The sequence below is a fragment of the Seriola aureovittata genome, chromosome 13 (genome assembly GCF_021018895.1).
Source record: "Seriola aureovittata isolate HTS-2021-v1 ecotype China chromosome 13, ASM2101889v1, whole genome shotgun sequence".
Classification (NCBI taxonomy): domain Eukaryota; kingdom Metazoa; phylum Chordata; class Actinopteri; order Carangiformes; family Carangidae; genus Seriola; species Seriola aureovittata.
Genome location: NC_079376.1, coordinates 6,660,607 through 6,683,164, shown reverse-complemented (window position 1 = coordinate 6,683,164; position 22,558 = coordinate 6,660,607). Strand labels below are relative to the sequence as shown.

Genomic DNA, 22,558 nt, shown 5'->3' with positions numbered 1-22,558 from the left:
CTGTGTAGCCAAAGACTGATATATCTTATTCCTCTGCGCCACAGACCTCTGTTGCCAAAAGTATTAAAAACTCGAAAATGCCACACCATTGCACTGGATGACTGGTGTTTCTTCCCAATGGACTTGGGGCTGAGGTCTAAAGACAGGGCAGGGTGGTCAGAAAGTATTGAGTAACAGACTAACAGACTGTTGTTCTACGTCTTTTCCTGAATTGTTTTTTTTTTTTGACTATTGGGAAAATATATTTTTTTAAAAAACCTTGTAAAACCAACCTTAAGTAAAAGTAGAAAAACACACTATAAATTACTATAAAGTGCAAGTACTTCAGTATTTTAGTTTCACCAATGGGAAAAAAAACAAAACACTTGAGGGAGACTTTTATTGAGTCAATTTCCTACAAATTAACAACTTCATTTTATAAAGAGAAACATTTGCAAAACTTTCATTCTTATCATAAATCACACCTGTGCATGTGTGTTCGTATTTGTACATGTTTATGTGTTTGTTTGTCCATTCGTCTGCTCAGAAAAGCTGCAGCCCCCCTTATTCATGAGGCCACCTCTGAGATGTGGTGAATGTTGGACAGAGTGAGCTGCGCCTCTCGGGCTGGGTAGAAACGTCTGGAGCGGAGCCACAGTCTCCCAAACACCCCTGTGATCAGCAGCAGGACGACCAGCAGCCCTCCAAGGACAAAAGTCTCCACAGGGGGGACTCCACCTGCATGTACAGAGAACATTTAACAGGTGTAACCACACTTTGCATATAAATTGTCATCAGTGTCTAGAATCTATAAGCTCTGAAGAACCAAAAGCTGAAGCTGTTAAACCCATATATATTACAGAGATGATATAAAAGGTAAAGACATACTCAGATTGGGCTTTTCACTATCGTTTAGTAGTCGTCTGATTGGTCCATAAGACACTGTATGGGACAGCGGGATGTCTCTCCGCATCCTCACTAATCCTTCTTCACCAGAGCAGTTCTGTTTGGGAAAAAATGTGTAAAATGTGAAAAGAACAGAAATGCTATAAGCTTCAGTGTCAAGCAGTGCATATTTAAAATCAGGGCAGCTTAACAGGCAGCTCATGTAGCTGAAAAATAAATTCCAGTCTGATGGGTCTATATTAAGGACATAAGCTGCACATATAGCAGGCTACTTGTCTGAACTGGCTTCTGACTCCCAGTCTGAGGAATGGGTGCTGCATGAGCTCACTCACAGGCTGGCACAGCCCTGGGGTGTTGTGGCAGATCTGGACGTTGCAGTGGAGGAAGACATTAGTGTAAGAGCCGCCGACAAACTTAAACATTTGTATCCTGAACATGGCCTCTGGACCCTGGCCATTCTTCAGGACACTCAGGGTCTGTTCGTTTGACAACACCGGGCAGCTGGGGAGGGAGACAGAGAAGTCAGGGAGGCCTGGTGGCAGTGAGATTTATATCTAGAATGAGATACTGTACTTTAAAAAAGAGAGAAGGAGCAGATTTTAACTCGTGGTGAGCTGCAAAGCTATAAGATAATCAAAACATGATCTGAAGCGATTCAACACCATTGAGAGACAGATTTTTTGGAGTATTTTCTTTTCCCCTCCTTGCATTGTGAAATCATTGTGCATTTCATTGCTCTCGCTGTTGCTAACAGTACCAAATACTGCCTGGTTGTCAAGGACGTGCACAGCTGTTGAACTGAAACGCATGTGGCCTCTCAGTCAGGGGGTCACATGACCAGGCTCTGAGAGTTGTTGTCTGGCCAGCTCTCTAAGCAACAAAATCTCTTATTTCAGATTTCAACAGCACCCACGCAAGAGGACTTAAGAGCTGTTAGCAAATGTGGTGAAACAGCACAGCCACAGTGCGAGCCCTAAGCAGGTTTCAACACACCGTCGTTAAAGTATCTTGTGTTAATATGTAAATCTGAACCTGCTTATTCTTTGTTTTTCAGCTGCAAGATGGTAAATGGAAAAGGATTAAGCTTTGCCAAAGTGTATCTTGATTATAATTTTTTTTCCTCCCCTGTTGAATCATATTACACACACACACACACACACACACGTACACACGTACACACACAAACTGCTTTTGTTCAAACAGTGCCAATGCAAACCTGTCTCTGATGAAGGTGTACTGTATATTGCTGTATGGATCACTGGTTGGTGTAGCCCAGCATCTCTCCATACGCAGCATCAGGTGAGCCGGTATCTGTGGGGCAGACGGGCCATGAAATGCTGATTCATAGTAAACAACAGCTGTAGTAGGAGGTTATAACAACACGGTGGAGAAGAAGAGCAGCACTCAAATGACTATCTGGTCACGAGTGGAGTGTTAGATTTCCAGCATTGCTTGGAACATCCCGCCACACAACATGTTGCTTAACGTCGCGTAACAACATGCTTAACCCAGTCCAAAAATAGCTGTCAATAGTAAGAATACTTCAAACACTTCCAAGTGTTTTCCTCTAAAAGTCAAAGCTCAGCATACACAATCTCTTAAACAGGCATTTTAATTTTTTTAAGCAGAAGTCTTTAATCCTCTGTAGTTAAAAACATTAATGGACATCGTGACTCGAGTCAATTTACCATGAAAACTTTCACAAAGATGTCATCATCCAGTGTCAGTGATGGCACAGTGGTCCACCGGTCCTCAAAGGCTTCATCTTTGTACAACAGCATTGACACTGAGAAGTTCCCATCCTCTGTGTTCAGAGTTATCGTTCTGTGGAGTTTAATAAGATCAAAACAGCCACATGTTAGAAACAAATAATGCTACAGTTCAGATCAGGAGTCATTGAAACAAAACAAAAAACACACGTACCTGACATCCACTCTGATCATGTTCTCACCATTGGGCTGCTGGACCATGTAGTTGATGGGGTAGCGGCACACAAACGTTATGTTGATGTAGTTTCTCGTTATAACGTCTGAATCGTTGTTGTGTATGGTGTTTATGAACATGATGTGTGTATCATCCGAGGCCTGATGAGAGAATAATAAATACAAAATACAAAAGTCAGTGGGAACGGAAATCAGTTTTGAATCACTGTAAATATTTCTCTCTCTGTAAATAAATCATAAGATAACAATTCTACTATGACAGTAGGCAAATAAAAAAAGATAATTCTCACATTTGAAGTGATTGCTCAAAAAATGACTGAAACTATTAACTGATTATCAAACTTGTCAATTTTATGTTAATCGATTAAATAATTAATCTGTCTACTTGTGTCAGATCCACAGAATCCAGAGGCTAAAATATTGAATTTGCTTTAATGTAAGAACAAGAAAAGCAGCAAATTCTCACATTTGTGAACCTGGAACCATCAAAAATTTGCTGAAAATTGGGTTGAGTGATAATATTAATATAAGTAATTGATTAATTGACTAATCGTTGCAGCTCTGCTTCACATACGGTGCGGAAGTGAAGCCAGCGATATATGATATATGATAGTCCCCTTTATACAGTATGTCACTGTTCACATTGCAGATTCCTTCAAGATATGGTTATAGACGTGTTGAATGCTAAAGCTGCGTGAGCTGGCCATGGCCGCCCAGCTGTAAGAATCACATTAAAAAGTAACAGGAGGAGCCACATGTGACTTTACATAACCTCTCTCCCAAGCAATAACTTCAACAGCTACCGTCCTTTCACACACTGTAAATGTGAGAGATGTTCAATATTCTCTCGCTGGCAAGTGACGTTGGTGAAACCATAAAAATGGAGACGGGTGAAAAGGTTGTGTCCAGGGTTTGTCTGGGCCCCTGCTGAGTGCAGATGTAGGACGAACTCTGTGGTCACTGAGCAGGATGAATTGCCCCAAGCTCTAACGGTCGAGACTGTCTTTTACGACCTCTTGGTAAACACACGACCCCCCCCCCCTCCCCCCTCCACTATGAGCACCGCCGACAGATTTCTACAGCAAGCAACAGGTCTTCATGACACAGCTGACACTTGCACTTATCACTCGGTAATCAATCGGCTCTGTGTCCCACAAACACAGACCTACCACTGAAACCCGAGCGAGGACGCTGTCACGTTTGAATGAAAATGTCCGACCTTTAAACCCAACAATTCAGTCACTTCTTCTGTGACGACGGAGTTTTAAAAGGTTTCTAAGGTCAAGGTGAACGCAAGATTGACACCTATGGCATTCTTCCCCTTTAGCAACAGCCATCTAATCCAGAGCAGGCAGACCTTTCCTCAGCCCCTATGCAAAAACCTTGTAAAACTGCTGGGAGATTTCCTCCTCGTGTTAAACTTTTGCTTGCTTTACAAGAAAAAACCTTCATGCATTCCAAGCAAGAGACTCAAGGACACTTGTGTGCTGAAGTAAGGACTGAAACCTTTCCAAAGACTTAATCCGTGGGAGTGGCTGGATTAAAATAATCAGGGGGCTAGTTGGCCAATGATTTATGGCCTTCCTATTCAGGGAACTTCAACAAATAATCATCATCTCCATGTGAATTCTGATAATTTAGGGCTACAAGGTCATTTGTGTTCCCATTGCTGCATTGAATAAGGTCATGTGCTGTTATAGGGAAAAGGAACAACGCCACCCTTCATTCTTGACATGCATGCCCCCCCCCCCACCTATTCTTTTCTCTTCTCTCCTTTCTGTCTGGGCTCAGGGTATGTGCCTTTCTCTGTCCATCTTATTATACATGCTATGAGCTAATTCTAAAGTGCCCATCTGAACACAGGGGGGTCTCAGTCCACATTTACGTCACTGCAGAAAAAAAAAAGAAAGAAGTGCTGCTCTTGGTTCAGTTCCCACAACAACCGCGAGGCATCGTAAAATAGATAATTTATTTTGATGGGGATTTTATGTTGTCAATAATGGAGATCACCAGCGTAGTTTGTCTTCATAGCGGTGTGAAGTGGTGTCTTCTTCCTTTGTTAGCAGTTGTTCTAAATGTCTGAGTTCACGTGCTACATTTGATTAGTTTATTTTTTTTTTTCAGCCTGACTGAGAAACGTTCACAGGCTTCAAAGCAAATGTTTAGCGAAAGACTGAAGGTCATACCGTTATAGTCCCACAGTCTGAGAGGTTTGTCTTTATGCTGAAAACGTAATCATCTCCCACCTCAACGCCACGGCACTCTGGATCATTTAAATGCAAATCCCAAACCTAAACAGAGGAAAAACACACACAAAGAAAAACAAATATTCAGTTATTAAGCAGAATCACACATCAGTACTAGGGAACGTTTAGTTTTAGGACAAACACTTTTGAGTTTTGTTGGTGCTGACTTACATAAACCGGAGGCACTTTGTTGAGGAAAAAAGCACTGGGAATAACAACCTCCATTTGATCGTTGGTACAGATGACAGTTTCATTGATCTCTGATGGGAAGAAGATGAAAACTGATTAAACCACACACAAATATATTCCTCAGACAATGTGAAAAGATAACGAGGATTTTTTAAAATCGATCCCTTTTGCGTTCTCTACCACTGTCTCTTGGACTTAACATTTAGACATTGCCATTTACTGTGTGTAATATCACATATCTTAATCAAATTTTCTTATACTTTTACTCCACTACATTTTAGAGGGAAACATCTTACTTTTCACTCCACCACATTTAGCCCACAGCTAAAGTTACATTTCAAATAAAGATTTTATAAACACACAACATAAGATGAATTCTTTAAATATGATAAATTGTTATATATTAAACTACCCGATAATGTAGAAAGTTGAAGCTTTACCTCGACCAGCACCAGAGGTAAAAAGCTGCTTACGCATCTATGCATCAATAATAATGATCCAAAAATAAAATATATGATAATACAACTCTGACAGGGGTCATTCTGCAGTATAATGAGACCTTTTGCTTTTCATATTTTAAGTTCATTTTACACAAAATTCTTTTGTACGCCAGCACTAAAAATTCCCCAATCACACTCAATACTAGTTTTCACTGAACATTTCAAATCTCTTGCAGGCAGGGAAACTTGTATTAAACCAATAATGATCAATATTAAAACTGTAATGACATCTTCAAGGTACAAGGTTTCCTTTAAAAAAAAAAAAAAAAAAGGGCAGGTTGTTTGACCTCTGACATTTCATCGCTGGTTGCGTGATGTGCGGTGTGAGCTCACCCTCCTCCTCAGGCTCCACATAGACCACCGAGATGACCATCCTCATGTTGAACAGTAACCAGGCAAAAACCAAACTGGCAGGTGCCATCTTCCCAGGACTCTCCCTCTGGTCTCTCTTAGCTCAGCCAGTCCACTGCCTTTTGGCCCCTTTTCCCTGAAACTCTGTGAATCTTCTGGGGACTCGCTGTCACCACGAGACGTAGTACCCCTCTCCTATTCCAACCCTCGAAACACAGCCCTAATGAACTGGGAGCCTCCCTCTGGCCTTAAAACACCAGCTTGAATGATGTCCCCACCAACAATGAGATTCCGCACATGAATAGGGGGAACTGAGGGGAGTCCAAGGTAACACGTATGTTACCGCCTACTGCGGCGATGTCCTCTTAGTAAACATCTTACAACTGTTTCTTACTACAGGGGGCAACAAGAAGTCTGGTAACCATGCAAAGTGGAACAACAGTACTGGGCTGGCACTCTTTGTTGTCTACATCCTTTGTCTGGACATTTTAAAATCTTTACTGGTGCGGGAATCCCAGTCAGTCAGGCAAAAAGAAACTCATTACGAGTCAAGGACAATTCAGTGATGATGCCAAGGACCTGTGAGTGTATGTGTGTGGTGGAACAGACCATAAAGCACTCGGGTAAGCAAACACAAGAAAGGAAAGAATATTTTCATCACAAGCTTTAAAACAAGGAAAATGTCAGAAACAGCTGAATATCCATTAAGCTTGCCCAGACAATTTGTAAGTGGCAATAAAGGAAAAAAGATGAGATAACTGCTGCAACGAGGCAGAAAACGTCTGACTTTTATGAGTTTAATTTACAAGATTAGTTTCCAAGAGACTGAATCTCCTACTTTTTTTGTCTTGCAAATAAGACAGGCTCAAGTGTTAGGCCGAACTGTCCGGCATTGTTTTAACAGACAAATGGCTTGAAGAAGATTGTCTGGAAGAGGAGAATCCTGCTATATTCTCTCACTTCTGCTCTTATTGTAAAGACGTAAAAGTGATTTAAGGACAGAAGTGAGTAAAGGTCAATGGCTTCCTTCCTGCCTCCACTCCATTTTTACTGCAAAGGAAGAAACCACAATAAAAGCACCGAATAAAAAGAGGCATAACATAGTGACAGTCTGTCATCGACAGATTTTTATTTCCTGAATGTTGTGAGAATGCCTCAGTCACTGATGTGATTTCAGCATCTGGATTCGTCCATGTTCGTCTGTCTTGCCATACAATGACGTTCCATATAAATGTACATAGCTATATTAGATTAACACAAACAACAATACTGTACAGTCCAGTCAAACATGACCATCAAATATGTACTTGGACTGAGCTGAAGTAGTTACTGAATCAGATAAGTTACAACTATGACAAGTGACCCAAATTCACAAGTACTCCAAAGAGATTTAAAATTTGATCTTGAATACAAATAAGACACATGTTGTAGTCTGTTGTCAGTGATCTGCTAAAATATCCTTTTTGGAAATGCATTTGATGACTTCAGGATGCTTATATAAAAAAGTGGAATGTGCAAAATCAGAGTGCGGCCATCGGCACTGCGTAAAGAGCGAGCTGTCTTTGCCTTTGTGTCTTCAGCAGGAGTCCCTTCCTGTCTGCGGCTCGGTGTTCACACTCACTCCAGAGGTTCAGTATCTTCCGTAAACAGATCAGCGAGGTCAGCTACTGTCAGTACTGCAGCCTCCGAGTGCTTCATGGCTGTGCTGGTGTGACTAGAATTGAAGAAACAACAACATTTATTGGTACTTTGCGGCTGCCACGTCCGAGCTTTACATGTCAAAATTTTTAATTCATTTTCAATTTCCCACACACTGTGAGCTCTCACCTTTTCTCCGCTGTCTTCAGCATTGCCTGCATTCTCTCTTCAATAGTGGATTTAATGAGGAATCTGTGAACAAATGTTGGTCTGGTGGAAAGAGAAAATAAAAATTACATTGAATGTGCAAAACAGGAGGGGACACTCGTCATGAAGTGCACTAGTGAAGTAAATAAAGGTCACAAACAGCCATGATCCTATGGGATTATTCAAGCTATAAAGGAAAAGAATTTAACACCTTACTTCAATTAATTTTTTTTTTTTTTTTTTAATTTGGTTCATTTTGTTTTAGCTGGAGGATTATTTCTCAACATGATGAGACATTAGGGTTTACATGTTTTTACATTCATTACTACATAATCTGGCCAACACATCCCTCACTTGTTTACCACTCGGCATTGTAATGCAAATATGAATGCAGATGCAGATATTAAGTTTCTATAGCAAATATTTTCCATTATCAAAATACAAATGTAAGGATTGTGCAGCCTCTGTTGAGGCGTGTGGTGTTTAATTACTTTTTGCTCAGACATTGTGACATTATTGTCACAATGAAGCTTCAGCTAAGCAGACATTTAGAGAAATATGCTAATTTGCTTCCTTGCTGAGTTGCGAGAGAAAATTCATGCCACGTATCCACTCTCCTGTCTGTGCCCTATACATTAAGAAAATGGTTTAAAGGGGATTATGTGCTGCAGGAAGTCACTGCCCACAGCCAGGAAATAGTCTGGCAACCCCCTGCAAAACCACAACATGTCATTTTTACACTTTGTTTGTTCGGTTTTTAAACCCTTTTTGTACTTAGAGTACAGACATGAGAGTGGTATTGATTTTCTTACCCAACTCTATGCAAAATAGTCAATGAGTACATTTCCCAAAGTGTTTACATATTCCCTTACTCTAGTATTGTGTGGTAGAAGCAGTTCTAGTCCAAACTGTCCCACCAATTAGCATGAAAAGAAACAGCAGCAGCAGCAGTTTAGAATTAAAGGTGTAGACAGGCCTAGGTGGCATCAACAGGAAAGGAAAGTAGTGGCTTCAGCAGTGGAGTTGGTGCAAGTGTTAAAATATAAAACCTCAAAGACACACACAGAGAAAACAGCAGCCATGGAAAAAAGAACAAACTGTATCTGTCAGACTCACTACCCGCAGGCTGCACAAAATGTACGCTATTAATTTTGCTGCATCTGCAGACCTAAACCACAGGAACACAGCAGTTTACTGGCACACTTAACCCTCTGCTCCTTACTTGGTTTGGCCAATCCGGTGCACCCTGCCGATGGCCTGGAGCTCATGAGCCGGGTTGAGGATGGGCTCAACCAGCAGCACGTGAGTCGCTTCGATGATGTTCAGACCGTTGGAGCCCGTGTGGAGAGGAAGGAGGAGAATATTCATCTCCTTTTCGTATTTGAAGGAGCTCAGATTCTCCTGGAACATCGAAGTCAATAATGCGACTGTTATAATCAGAACTGGACGAGGAGATATCTGCAAATACGTTTTCTGTCGTGTCATTTATTTGTTTGCGTGCAAGAGGTTTCTGATTATGCTGATAGGTGACATTTTGTTGTATTCAACTCATGTTGTACTCAGTGTTTTCCCGATATTTTCCACAGGATGCCACACCTCTGTCCTGTTGCCCGGCCTGACTCAATTCTTTTTAGTGGGTTGTTGGATCCTTAATCCTGGTTGACCCACTGAAACTATGGATAAATTATTGGGAATTTAAATAATCTTGATTGAATCTCGATGGAAAATGAAATAAAAATCTGGTTCCAGATTTAACAGAGAGGTGGCCAGAGAGGAACCTCCATTATAAGAAGCCAAGGTCAATATGAATGACAGACAAGGGATATTTATTTATTTATTTATTTATTTATCTCACAAACTGGGAAATCGAGTTCCTTGAAATATTCTGAAGATAAGACTTTGAGCAAAAGGACAAATGGCTGGATTTTGGAGTTAATCTCGACCTTGGATTTCCACCATTACAGGATTAGGGTTTCTTTAAAACCCCAAGGGGATTTTTGCAAGCCATGAAATCAACTTAACCTAAAAGTGACAGGAAAAATCTGTGTGGGTGTGGAGGAAATATATCGGACAACTTGCTAAAAAAGGCGTAGTAGTGGTGGTGGACAGTGCAGAATAGAACAAAGCGGTAAAAAGCAGCTGTGTGATTAACAGTGGTGTGCATCATGTAGAAATAGTCAAACCTGAAATTTGTGAATCCCATTGATTTGTGAGAACTCCATGTTGTTGTCGAACAAGGCCTTGGCAATGATGTCCAGGACGCTTTGCCACTGTGCAGGAGAGAAAACGAAAACTGTGTCATCAAACTAAATCATCCAACTTATAACTACCATCTCACTGAGCAGGGACGGTTCACAGTTACCGTGGAGAAAACGAGACACTTGGCCCCGGGGTCGGTCACTTGAATCTTCTTCAGCGTTCTCACCACTGCCTCCACTTTGGTCGAGTGGCTTCCCTGACAGACACAGGAAGAGGAAAGTTAGGCATAATCAATCAGGTGAGCAACAAAATGCATTTAACTATTAAACCAGATGGAATCAAATCTGAATAATCATTACATCTGGATCCAGCCATAAGTGACATATGAAATAAAAATCCAGACCTGGGCCTGTTTTATTATGAAGATGCTGACTGACCTTGACCGGGATGTCCTGGTCCTGACTGGACGACTGTGTGGTGAACACGTAGGAGATCTCTGTGTGGGACGTGGTCTGCCTACAAATGGCGCACTTGATGGCACGCCGCCTTGAGCCCACGCTGTACTGCTCCACGATGATAGCGATGCACTCGTTACAGAAGCAGTGGCCACAAGTCAGCACGGCCCACTGGAAAAGAGAGAGGAGACACAAGCCTTCGTGAAACTGTCAGCAAAGAAACACGGACGTAAATAAATTATGTAAAACCCTGAAGATTTCTTTCTTGCAACTAAACAATACTCACCTCCTGTCCCAGGGGCCGAGCACAGATGGGACATGGCTCTGGGTTCAGACCTCCAGTGGACTTGTCCTGAGACTGGAACAAAGGAATTTATGTTATTTAGAGTGAGATCATATCACAATGCTTGAGATGGAGTCTCTGAATGAGCCACTGAAGAATCTATGTACTTTGTTGTTCCTATGAAGGGTAAATTACCTTCTCCAGATTTGTGAGATACAGAAACTGGCCAAGCTTCTTTTGAAGCTGAGACTTGGCGACTGCCTGGTCGTTCAGAAGCTTGACTCTGTTCTGCTCCACCTGGAAGCGAAACAGTCGAGGGCAGAGGTCAGGAATGCAATAAAAATAGTTAAAGCAGAATATTACATTCTTTTCAGCAGTGCTCTGCTGCATGCTCTCAGCAGAGGATATTATGTACATGTTCATGTTAGTTACAGAATTTAAAAAATAAAATAAAATTTTGATGTTTAATCAACCCTTTCATTACAAAAATTACACTGTAGATCACTGGGAAACAATCATCCAAAGCAGACCTCCGCTCCACAAAGAGTTTACATCAGTGGAAGTTAGTTATGTTGGCTACAGGAACAGACTGTGCACGTTTTCATCAGCACATTAACAATGAGTGTGAAAACATTGATTGTGCAAATCTAGATTCGTTTTGGTGTGGAAATTAAGAACATAAACACAAACACTTGATTTTAAAAAACCTGATCAAAGATTTTTTTTAGACTTTTTTTGTTTTTCTGAAATGAGGGTCGAAGGACAGAGGGTGTCATATGTATGTACAGATTCTAAAGCCCCAAATTTGTGATTAATGATATTGGGGTTTAGAAATAAAACTGACTTAATTTTTTAAAGAACCCTTTAAACAAACAGACGGACATAAGCAAGTTGTAATAACAGAGGTGTGTGGTTGTCTGTCATTCACCTCATGCGGCTCGATGATGTGCAGCAGTTTGGGCTTGGGCTCGTCGGGGAGACGCACACGGAGCCTCTCTGTGGCCATACCCAACTCATCGATGGCTGACACGTGATTGCGCAGCACCATCCAGTATTCATGCAGCACCTGAGGAGAGACAGAGGCAGCTTTCATTCCAGCCTATTACACTTATGTTTGCACTGCTGAGGGTACAATCATTTCTAAATGCCTACTGAATGACCATGACTCTCAGCAAGAGTGATCTGCTGATTTTACCCTCTCTAGGAAGACAAACTCCCAACCTGAGGTGATCGATTTACTCTTTTACTGATTCATATTCTCCAGAGGCATCACTAGTAGATAAGAAAATAATGTAAATGTGTTAAGTTGTTTGTTGTACATTTGAGCAAAATGAAACATATTTAGCAAAAGATCAGATAGACAGTTAGATAGAAGATCAAAACAGTGGCCTAAATAATGTCTTTTTATTGACTGACTTTAATACATTATAACATTTAAAAAATGCCTCATGATCCTGTGCTAAACTCTTTGTAATGAACTGCACATGCCCATGTCATTTCTTGAACAAAAACACACTTTTTAAAAGCACACACTGTTTATTGAATCTTAAACCTAGTTTTAAACCATTCAGTTCCATTCAAATTCACAAACCCTCTTAACATTTTGTCCAACAGTCCTGTGCAGAAAGGGGGTGTACCGCTTTTTAAATTGTTGTAGAAGAATCTCGTGTAACTTGTACTTTGCTTTTTAAACAGGTTGTGCCTGCTTGAAAATAAACACATAGGTTGTGAGTGTGTGTACAGACCTTGTACTCCTTCTTCCAGTTCTCAAACAGCTCCATGAAAGTGTTGCCCTCCTCCACCAGCTCTGGATCCATACGTTTAGCTTTGGCAAAAGACAAGATGGCCTTCAGGGTGCGCTCGGTCTCGCTGGCCGCCCAGAGTCCTCGGCTGGTGGTGGGGAGACGGTCGTCCACCAGCCCCTCTTCATCCTCAATCATTTCTTCAAAGATGGCCGTCTGACCTTTCACCCTGTGAGGGAATTTTTCCAATTATAACACTATGTTTTCATGCAATGAAACTGATGATCTGACAGGTCTAAAAATATTGTTCTACTTACGTGTGAGAAAACAACTTGGACTCGTAATCTGTGAAAAGTTCATCAGCTTTGCAAAAGACACAGCTGGAATATGACACGAGAGGAATATTAGTCATTATAGAAATACATTTTAGTTCCTTGAGAGTTATGAAACACACTCAAAAGCTTTGCTGAAATGTTGACAAAAGAGACAAAATGCTGTCGTCTTACTTGTTGAGCGGCAGCCTCATAGGCCTGAGGTGACAAATGGTGACCTCATCAATCACTTTCTGTGAAGCTGGACCTTCAAGACTCTTCACTGCGTCTTGCACAGTCTTTTGGGATTTCATCAGATCTTGCATTTGTGTGGTGAGCAGGAACTGCAAACCACAGGCGTCACGGAACCTGCAGGACAGCACGTTCGCTTTTTACTACATGTTCGTCTAAGGATAAATATCAAATATAATCTCCTTTTGTGAAAAGTGAATTCTGTACTTGTCAGCCATGGAGAGCTTGCTGGCTTGTTGTTTGTAGCTGGATGTCAGCTCGTTCTTGATGCGGGACACCAGATCGTCGTCGTTGGAGCAGCGGATTGCCCTCTGGATGACGTCCAGCCACCAGGGAGCGTTCAGCTTGACCTTGAAAAAGAGGGTTGTGTTCTTGTTTCATTGAATCTCTTTGATAATCTAGATTATGTGCAAAAACTGCCATTTACAAATTGACATATGAAGAAATGAAGTTTTTGGGTCTGTCTTCATTACAATATTACTCCAAATACAGATCAATTTAACTTCAGTGTGTCCAAATATTGTCATTTGGTGGATTAATTATAATTCTGTGTAACACAATGGGAAGAAAGAAGTTTCTCACTTTGCGTTTTAGCTCTTTGATGTTCTGTAGCACCGGCTGCAGGCCCTGATGGGCGTCTGCCACCTCAGAGTCATATTTGGTCATGTAGTGCTGTCGCAGCTGCACAGCCTGAAGACACACAGAGGATGAGAGCGACAGGAGACACAGTTGTGGTGGGTGTTACTTTAAAAACAAGCTCTGCAAGAACAACCGACAGTAGCATGCAAGAACCTCGTTCCCAGCGCTAATGAGAAATATCTATATATTACCTCCTCACTTAGTCGGTCATCTCTCAGTGTAGGAGGTATCCCAGGATGCTTTGCACTCAGAAGTTCCATCAAATTATGGGTAGCATGAAGTCTCTATTTAAAAAAACACACAAAAGTAATATAACTTTTTTTTTATTTATACATAGACCATAAAGTCATGGAGTATCTGTTTTGAACACAGATATTATATCCATCAGGGATCAATATACTTTCAACCAAAAGCTTTTATTTTAATCTAATTTGATGCAATTATTCATCCGATATGAGCAGATGGTTTGTCAGGGTTGTTTCAGTAATGAGACACATGAAAAAACGTGAACAGGATGAGGCCACGTACCTGCAATGAATCTGTTTTCAGTCTGCCTTTGTGCTCCTCTGATGAGCGAAGCACTTCTCTATACATCTCCACGGCCTCTACAAACTCATCTGCAGGCGGCAAAGCAAACGGTTAGTGACCCTCAACGTGTCCGTCACATGTAGAGTGAATGAGACACGCTATAGAAAACCAGCCACATTATACGTATGGCCTTACTGAGACTTGCCTCAACAAAGCGTCTTGCTACAGAAAGTGTTGTGAGACATAAAGGTGAGATCATGGCTTGTGTTTTGTTTGAACTGATTCCCATGGGAAACTGGGAGCGGAGGGAGCACAAGTGCAGAAGTGGGGTTTTATACCTCTGATGATGTGGATTCCAGCCAGGCCATTGAGCGCGCACACCAATTGTCTGTGAGCTTCTTCACACTCCACTCGACATTTCTTCTGCAGGGACTTCAGCAGCTCCTCCATCGTCATGGTGCTGGGGTGGAGACAGACAAACCCACTTAACAAACCCTCAAAACGCAAATGACATAGAACGGGTCAGCTTTAAACAAACACAACTGCACGCCATGTAATTGATAAAAAGGTTGCTGCGATCTTTTATCATTATTAATGCTGTGAAACTCTATTTAGTCCAGCAAATTGTTAATTAACTGGTGCAGCTGCCTTCAGAAAAAGACCTCTCTTCCACAACAAGTGCCTTGGAAACGTAATATCAAGGGTCATCTACCTTTTCTGCAGAGGCAGGAATTCCCCCCTCACAGCCTGTGGATGGCAGCAGGCCTGACGCAGCCTCAGCAGCGGGCACAGGATGGTGTTGACGGTGCGGCGGTCGAGGCTGCCGAGTTTCAGGCTCCAGTCGGAGATCTTCCTGAGTTTGACCAGAGCGTCCTGGGAGCAGACCTCGTGCTGACGGTGGTAGAAGTGACCCTCGACAGGGGAGAAGTGCAGCCAGTGCACCTCCTCTGTCTGAGGGGGAATCTGGATCTGGAGAACATAAGAAGGAAATAGGATCATCAAACACTTTCTGACATGCGCACAAACCCTGAAATGTGTTGTCATGGCATTATTAAAAAAAAATTCACAGCACTGGAAGAGGTAGTTAAGATTTATGCGAAAGTTTGAGAATTTTGAATTAAACACAATCACAGAGAGTTTGAAAACCTACCTGATCAATGACGTCTTTTTTAGCCGATCGCCATAGTAACTGAGCGATTACATGGTATAGAGGTTCGGTGTTTCCACGTCGATAAGGGCGATAAAGCAGCTGGTCCCACCAGTGTTTCACCCAGTACGGGTCAACTCCCAAAAAAAGGACAAGGCCGTACAGATCTGGACAGAGAGCAACATCAGTTTAAGAAGGAACTTTTGTCTTACTTTCATGTCATACCCCTCTCTCTACCAATGTTTCCTGTCTTTCTCTAGACACTATTACAGATCCTCATATTCAAGGTCTGCGTTGTTACTAGGGTTCATTCTTTTGCAGTGTAAAGATTTTCTTGGTTTTACCTTCTAAGCCTCTCTGGACAGGAGTGCCACTGACACACCAGCGGTTGACAGATGCAAGACGCAGAGCCATTTCTGCAGCCTGACAGGAGAATAACAGAGAGAATAAATCAATGTTTCATTATACAAACTGAAATAAAATACTGTACACACATAGCTAGAAGTAAACCTAACCAAACCACAGGTCTTCATACCTTCGCAGTTGGACATTCAACCATCTGAGCCTCGTCCAGACAGATGCGCCACCACTCCACAGCCACCAGAGGACTGGGAACGGCCATGTAGCGCTTCTGGTTGCGGAAGCGGCGTCCGTCCTTGCTGTTACTGTGAGGAATGTCGACGTAGTTGAGCTCTGACCGCAGCACGTCGTAGGTGGTGATGACCACGTCCTGCTCGGCGAGCATATGTGGCTGGATGAATCCATGTTTCTTCACACCCTGATAAACCTGAGGTGACAGAAGACATATCGATTTAATGTTATAGTTTTGTCAGTGTTTGCTCTTTGGAAGTGCAAGGAAATACAAGTGCATGTTAGATCATGTTGCACTTTTGTGGTGCAACATGACTGGTCAGCTTTTCTTGGGCCTCACAGAATACACACATTAGCCATGATTAGTAGCTGTAATGACAACGAACGTAGTAAAAACCAAACAAAGATTTCGTTTTTAAAGATTCGTGATCAGAGTGTTGTCTGGGGCCCCCCACTGGTCTCTAACGGGTCTCCAGAGGCTCCAAACTTTTTTTTTTCCAAGGCATTTCTGCCTGTTCTTTATGGATATAAGAGCAAACAAATGTATTTGTAATGCAAGATGGCTGGTCAGCTTTTATTTGGCTTAACAAAACACAAAACCATGATGATTAGTAGCTGGTATAATAATTAACTATTTACTTTATAATTAACTAACTTAAGAAAATAAAGACATCTTTAGTTCAATATTTGACCAAAAGACTCATACATCTACTTTCTCACCAGCACTCGGAGCGAGGAGGACCTGATGTGTCGGTTGATCTCCTCTACCCACTGGTGGCAGATGGAGCTTGGGGAGATGATGAGGGTGGCACCGGTGGAGACGGGTTTCATGGCGACCAGGCAGTGAGGGCAGTAGAAAGGGGTAGTTTCAAGGCTTTCCTCTTTGTAGTTAACGCAGTCCGCATGCTGCCACAGCTGGCAGTTCATGCACTGGACACGGGCCTTGTAGTCAATAATGCCCAGCTCGCCACAGATGCACTCAAAGCGGTAGTCTGGGGTGTTGAAAGGGACCACAGACGCTCTGGTGGGGGTTTCTGTCTCCTCCTGTGAAACGATCTGAGGAGCTTCTCCCCTTTCTTCATGTAGATAGTCCATTCTGGGCGTGTCCTGCGTATCTGACTCACTTTTGTCCTGTGACATCTGTAAGGATGTTGTGGACGTGTCCAGCATGTCATCCGACTGATCCGCTTTCTCGCTAAAATTTTCATCCCAGTCCTTTGTTTCTGTTTCCTCTGGTACAGGACAGTCAGACGCAGGGGGGCTCAGATCTCTTTGATCCTCTGTCAGAGAGCTCTGCAGAGCTGCTTCGGCCTTCTCCTTTGCTCGTCTCTGAAACATTTTCCTGGGCGTGCCCTCTGTGTTTTTTGTAATCTAAAAAGAAGAAAACAGACAAAAGCTAGATGTTACAACAAATATATTGGTGGGATAATAGATTCATATTGGAAGCAGCTCATTCTTACCGACTTGGATGCTCCTGCTAATGTCTTCTTTGTTTCTTTGTAGTTCTTCCCCAGCTTAAATGACCCTGCCAAGCCACGACCTTTAACCCGGTCAACCAGGCCTTCATCTATCAGCTTAGCCATCGTCTTCTTGATGTGGTTGCGGTTCTTTAAGAGGTCATAACCGTAAGTGGTGCGGATATAGGTGAAGACAGCGTTGACTGAGGCTCCTTTGCCAGATCTCATTTCCTTAATGGCAGTGAGCAGCATGACGCGCACAGCTGCAGAAAAATACACAACATGTTGAAGGGAATTGAAATGAAACTGCAAAAGGCAATAAAAGCTGTGATGTCTGAGAGGACTGTGAGTGACGTACCAGGGTAAGATATTTTCATTTTAGGCTGGGCTTCGACCTTGCAGCGGATTACTTTCTTTCTTTCTAATGGAGGAGGAGGAACAAAGTAATTCACAGATTTTCCCTGCAAAACCAAGAAATACATCATCATGAAAATACAGAACATTTCCCATTTCACAATTAAGCTGATGCCTTATATACAGAGTGCTTTAAATTAGGGTAAAAAGCTGACAAAATTCATATAAATATTCCTATGACTGTGAATAATCACCCACGGTAAAGGGAGAGAAAAATAAATAAGAGAAAAAAAAGGTGAAATTCTAGGTTTTTAATAAACTCTGTATTTTTAACTCTAGCTGCCCACTGATCCTCACCACCGGCAGGGTAAGGGCCTCCTGCTCCAGGTCCTGCCGGGTGTGAAACAGGATGAGAGCCAGAACTTCCACTGTCTTTCCGAGCCCCATCTCATCAGCCAGTATCCCACCTGGCCACTCGATGCCAGCCAGTGGAAATTCTCGAATTATGCTGTGAGAAAAAACAAAAACAAACAAAAACAGGTAATATGTTGAAAACCGAAAATACCTCCAAGCATCGCTGGAAGTGTCTCAGATAGTAACAACAACACAGAAGTGCTATGCATCCACAAAAAGATGTGGTAACTGCAGTTAAAAGGCTCAATTAATACTCTCACAAGTGCCTCACCATGCAGATCATTTTTTTTTTTTTTTTTTTTTTTTGGGGTTTTATGCCTTTAATGGACAGCACAGTGGAGAATGACAGGAAACAGGGAGGCAGAGAGAGGGGGAATGACATGCAGCGAAAGATTCGAACCGGGGCCAACTGCAGCGAGGACTGTAGCCTCTACACATGGGGCGCCTGCTTAAACCACTACGCTACACGACGCCCCACCATGCAGATCATTTTAACTTTATGTTGAGGCCTCTGACAGATCTGCCACTACCCCAAAACAACAGAGCTGAATAGAATTTCATGTTTTTTTTTTAATTAAAATCAACAGAGAACTTCTTCTACTGAACTAGTACTCCACACAAAAACTGCAGACAGGGACATGCATTTTTCAAATGCAATTTTTCAGCGTTTTAACCAGTGCAAAAATAAATTATATTCACTTATATTGTTAAAAAGGCTGCAGCAAAAGAGTCAGAGACAAACATCTGAAAATCTGTGCGGGTACACAGGACTGACCCTTTAACATGAAGGGATGTAAGGTCTTACCAGCCGGTGAAAGGGTTGTAGAACAACTTCTTGCCACACAAAGTGATCAACTCCCGCCAGAGGAAATGCAGCGATTGTTCTGCAACGAGATTGTAAATATCTAATTTGCTTTGCTTCAGTAACATAATTTCTGTTCTCACTGTTCTGACTTTAATAAATGTATCTCACAGTATAGAAATACAGTGTTGGCTATAAAATTAATTAAATGCATAAATGATTTGTAGTTAATACACTCAAGGGAAAAACCAATAAAATTTCTAGGATTTCTATCTTAAAAGAATTCTTGACAAAGAAGATATTAATATTCACCGATCAAAATTCAACGTGTGCAGCAGAGAAATCAGGGCACATTATTACGGTACCTTTGTGTGAAGTGTTCCTGTATTTTTCTCTCCTCAGCATCCAGTTGACGGCCTGGCTCTGGTAGGGTCTGAGCACAGGAATTAGAGCCTTGTGCTGGACGTCAAAGGTCACCTCCTGGCTCTCTCTTTGGTGCATATGTCTGACGTAATCATAGAGCTCCTCTACATTCTGCCTCTCCAGGTCGGTGTCACACTCCTCCTCCTCGTTTTCGACAACTTCTACATGGAAAAACAGAGCAGAGAATTCAAACAGGATGTGTATTATTATGATTGAGGGTTATGCAGAGTTATACTTGATTTAAAACTCACTTTGCTTTACATTAAAAGTTCATGGTGATCACAGTATACATTGAACATTAGGACCAGACACTTACCAGGGATAATGAAATCATAGAAATACTCCATCAACTTCTGCATTACTTGATTTGCTTTCTTCATCCGAGCATTGCCCTCGCTGAGGAAGTCGGGCTTCCCGAGCCCAGTTTCCAAGAGGTAAATCCCCACCTGCCACATGCAGACAAACAACAGCTGAATTTTGGCTGATTGAGAAAACAACTAACTAATAAATAGATAATATGCCCTAAAATTATTTGAGAAAAAAATGAAAGCTTACACAAAGTTAGGAACTTCATAAACATGACAGTATGTCACAAGTTCACAACATTTTTAAAACCAGGTTTATCTACACGGTTGACAATAAAACATTTCAGAATATACATGTTTTCTTAGCTGCAATTAAGTTCCACATACAATTGAAGACATTAAAAGTGCTGGCACTATGCATGTGATTCAGAATAAATGGTAAAGCAATAAAAATAACACCACAAAGAATAAAGACAAGAAAAATAAGTGCCGAGTTGTGTGAAGAACTAAGAGGCAGTTTATAATGTAGTAGAATTAAGAGTGCTTATTGCATTCTTACTTTGAGTGACTCCTCTTTTGTCTGGTGGCAGAGCTGCATCACCCTCCTCTTCTGCAGCCAGTCAAGTTCCTCCAGTGGGATCCGACGGAGGCTGCACTCCGCTGTGCAAGTGTCCTCATCAGGCTTCCACTGCAGCCCTGAACTCTCATCACAGCTGCTGTAACTGAGGCAGAGCTGGTCGCCCATCCTGTGGAGCGTGACTGCTTTCTGTTCGCAGTCACGTGGCAGCCAAGCCGGACGGACGCTGAACTCCCCAATGAGCGACTTCCAGATGTGGCCCAGCTCCGAGGCCGGCACAACAGTCAGTGCCAGAGAGGCTGAGGCGGCAGTGCCCTCTGACGACGTACCAGGGAGTTCCTCTGTGAAGCGGACGGAGCGACTACAGGCAGCCTCGGTCACCTCCTCTGTGGCTGAGAGACAGGAGCTGCTGGGAGTGGGGTCGACTGGAAGAAGAGAGCAGGCTGGTGTCAGACCATCTTCCTCCTGGATCGTCTCGTTCTTGCGATCGTCCAGCATGTTCCATTCCAACTTCTTCTTGGCTTCTTCATCGACCCTCACAGGAGGGGCTCTCTTTCTTCGGCTACTCATGGTTTAACTCTACAAGGACAGTAAATGGAGTGTTGATTACAAAATGACCCCACCTTAAATAGTTTTATTAATACTTCAATGGCATATGACACATATCACAGACAGAGTGAGTTTGTTTTTCACACCAAAAAAGGACACTGACGACATCTTTTAAAATTCAGAAATAAAATAACTATACAATCAAAATGTTTGACCTAAAGCTCAGTGATATGGATCGACTAAATTCTTGATAATCACAGGTGAGGTATAGAACTGATTTTAAAAGTTTACTAATTAAAGTTTACTTTCTCCTACACACATCACAGATTTACTTAAACTCTATAATAAAGTATTATCTATTTGTGACCACCAATAAAGATTAGGGGTATTGTGTGTAGGCAATTGTGATCAATTAACTTAGGCCATGATTTTCCCTTCACAGAAGGTTTAACTTATAGGATGTGAACGGGCCTGGAGAGGTACAAACATTAACCCAAAGCTTTGGAAACACTGAATAAATTACTGTTAGATTTTTACAAATCCAGACAGAACAGTAAAATTAAAGAAAAAAAAATTGTCTTCTAGATGTAGAGTTATTGGCAATTAACCTTAAGCTCGTGTCAGAACAATAACACAAACACACAACTTCTGTCACTTCACATCTGCCTATCCGTTATTACTGCTCACAGTAATTCAGCTGCTAGCTAGGCAGTTAAATGTGTGTTAACATGCATTTCGTCTCTGCTGCTTTGTTATCAACATTTTCCTTTTACTAAAAGTGAATGTTACGTGAGTGAGGCACCAGAGCTGAAATGTATAAACACTGTTACACAATGAGAACTGTCTGTGTCGCTGCGCATTTTATCGTCTGGCTGTAAAACAAGGAGATAAAAACGAGCACGTTTACTTTTCGAGCTTCCCACAAACGCGTCTGGTTTCTATCGCTGTATCGCAAGTCGTTTCATGTTGCAGTGGCTCCAGATATTTCAGCTGAAATGCACCAAAACACACTTCACTTAGCGGCTACAATGTAGGTGTTCGCCATTTTTAAAAACAGGAAGTGAGGTCAGAGAAGGAGGATGTTTACAATAATAAAAGCACGCTTAATTATATTTTTAAAATCACGTTTAAATTCAATCGGCCTTTATTTTATCTTAGTGTATTTATTTGCTTTATTTTATTTAATCTAATTTCTTCTTTGCGTCATTGTCCTTGTCCTTTCGATTTTGTTTTTCCTTTCATATGACTTCCACTTTCATTTACAATGTTTAATACTTGGACTGCGATGAAATGGAACTTTAGTATTAATCAATAATTAATAAATTACTTTTTTTTAACCAGGAAGTCTCCAGAGATACACTATCTCATTTACAAGAGAGGGCTGGCCAATATATCAATATAAAATAAGTAACTATATATGAACAAACACCATTGATTTACAACACTAACATAAAACACAACAAAATAAAACCTATTGGAAAAAGTAAAATATGAATATAAAACGCAGTCAACTACTGCTGGTAAGTTGCTCACTTTTCTTTGCTATTATGCCAATATGAGTAAATAGGAGT

At 41.7% G+C, this 22,558-nt stretch overlaps 2 protein-coding genes across 3 annotated transcripts; both read right to left on the bottom strand.

Moving 5' to 3' along the window:
- Positions 1 to 365: 365 nt before the first annotated feature.
- Positions 366 to 6,402, bottom strand: si:dkeyp-110a12.4 (uromodulin). Its single transcript, XM_056393759.1, has 9 exons — positions 6,097 to 6,402; positions 5,246 to 5,334; positions 5,015 to 5,119; positions 2,809 to 2,969; positions 2,574 to 2,709; positions 2,102 to 2,196; positions 1,218 to 1,386; positions 868 to 982; positions 366 to 717 (listed from the first exon to the last, which is right to left on the bottom strand). The coding sequence occupies exons 1-9, from the start codon at positions 6,182 to 6,184 to the stop codon at positions 548 to 550; spliced, it is 1,128 nt and encodes a 375-aa protein (XP_056249734.1). The 5' UTR covers positions 6,185 to 6,402; the 3' UTR covers positions 366 to 547.
- Positions 6,403 to 7,215: 813 nt separating this feature from the next.
- On the bottom strand, positions 7,216 to 22,030 carry shprh (SNF2 histone linker PHD RING helicase). 2 transcript variants are annotated; one of them, XM_056394239.1, is made up of 30 exons: positions 21,895 to 22,030; positions 20,421 to 21,017; positions 19,873 to 20,002; positions 19,499 to 19,717; positions 19,137 to 19,215; positions 18,275 to 18,425; positions 17,922 to 18,024; positions 17,567 to 17,826; positions 16,827 to 17,477; positions 16,051 to 16,302; positions 15,860 to 15,938; positions 15,519 to 15,682; positions 15,081 to 15,337; positions 14,707 to 14,828; positions 14,369 to 14,457; positions 14,032 to 14,124; positions 13,784 to 13,891; positions 13,409 to 13,551; positions 13,145 to 13,318; positions 12,956 to 13,018; positions 12,642 to 12,867; positions 11,825 to 11,962; positions 11,092 to 11,193; positions 10,900 to 10,971; positions 10,596 to 10,784; positions 10,322 to 10,414; positions 10,143 to 10,229; positions 9,182 to 9,360; positions 7,942 to 8,022; positions 7,216 to 7,828 (listed from the first exon to the last, which is right to left on the bottom strand). In XM_056394239.1, the coding sequence occupies exons 2-30, from the start codon at positions 21,006 to 21,008 to the stop codon at positions 7,732 to 7,734; spliced, it is 4,989 nt and encodes a 1,662-aa protein (XP_056250214.1). In that variant the 5' UTR covers positions 21,009 to 21,017; positions 21,895 to 22,030; the 3' UTR covers positions 7,216 to 7,731. The 2 variants fall into 2 exon arrangements, with proteins under 2 accessions (XP_056250214.1, XP_056250215.1); XM_056394240.1 differs by lacking the exons at positions 19,137 to 19,215; positions 19,499 to 19,717; positions 19,873 to 20,002; positions 20,421 to 21,017; positions 21,895 to 22,030 and having other exon boundaries at positions 17,922 to 17,984; positions 18,275 to 18,410.
- Between the last annotated feature and the right edge of the window lie 528 nt (positions 22,031 to 22,558).

What these genes read in the sequence shown, in the direction of transcription:
- si:dkeyp-110a12.4 (XM_056393759.1), bottom strand. Translation starts at nt 6,184, where the DNA reads ATGGCACCTGCCAGTTTGGTTTTTGCCTGGTTACTGTTCAACATGAGG. An exon ending in ATGATCAGAGTGGATGTCAG is followed by an intron (nt 2,710 to 2,808) that starts GTACGTGTGTTT and finishes TAAACTCCACAG; the next exon opens with AACGATAACTCTGAACACAG. An exon ending in TAGTGAAAAGCCCAATCTGA is followed by an intron (nt 718 to 867) that starts GTATGTCTTTAC and finishes CTGTACATGCAG; the next exon opens with GTGGAGTCCCCCCTGTGGAG.
- shprh (XM_056394239.1), bottom strand. Translation starts at nt 21,008, where the DNA reads ATGAGTAGCCGAAGAAAGAGAGCCCCTCCTGTGAGGGTCGATGAAGAA. An exon ending in TGAAAACAGATTCATTGCAG is followed by an intron (nt 14,125 to 14,368) that starts GTACGTGGCCTC and finishes TTTTTTAAATAG; the next exon opens with AGACTTCATGCTACCCATAA. An exon ending in CTCGGCCCCTGGGACAGGAG is followed by an intron (nt 10,785 to 10,899) that starts GTGAGTATTGTT and finishes TCTCTTTTCCAG; the next exon opens with TGGGCCGTGCTGACTTGTGG.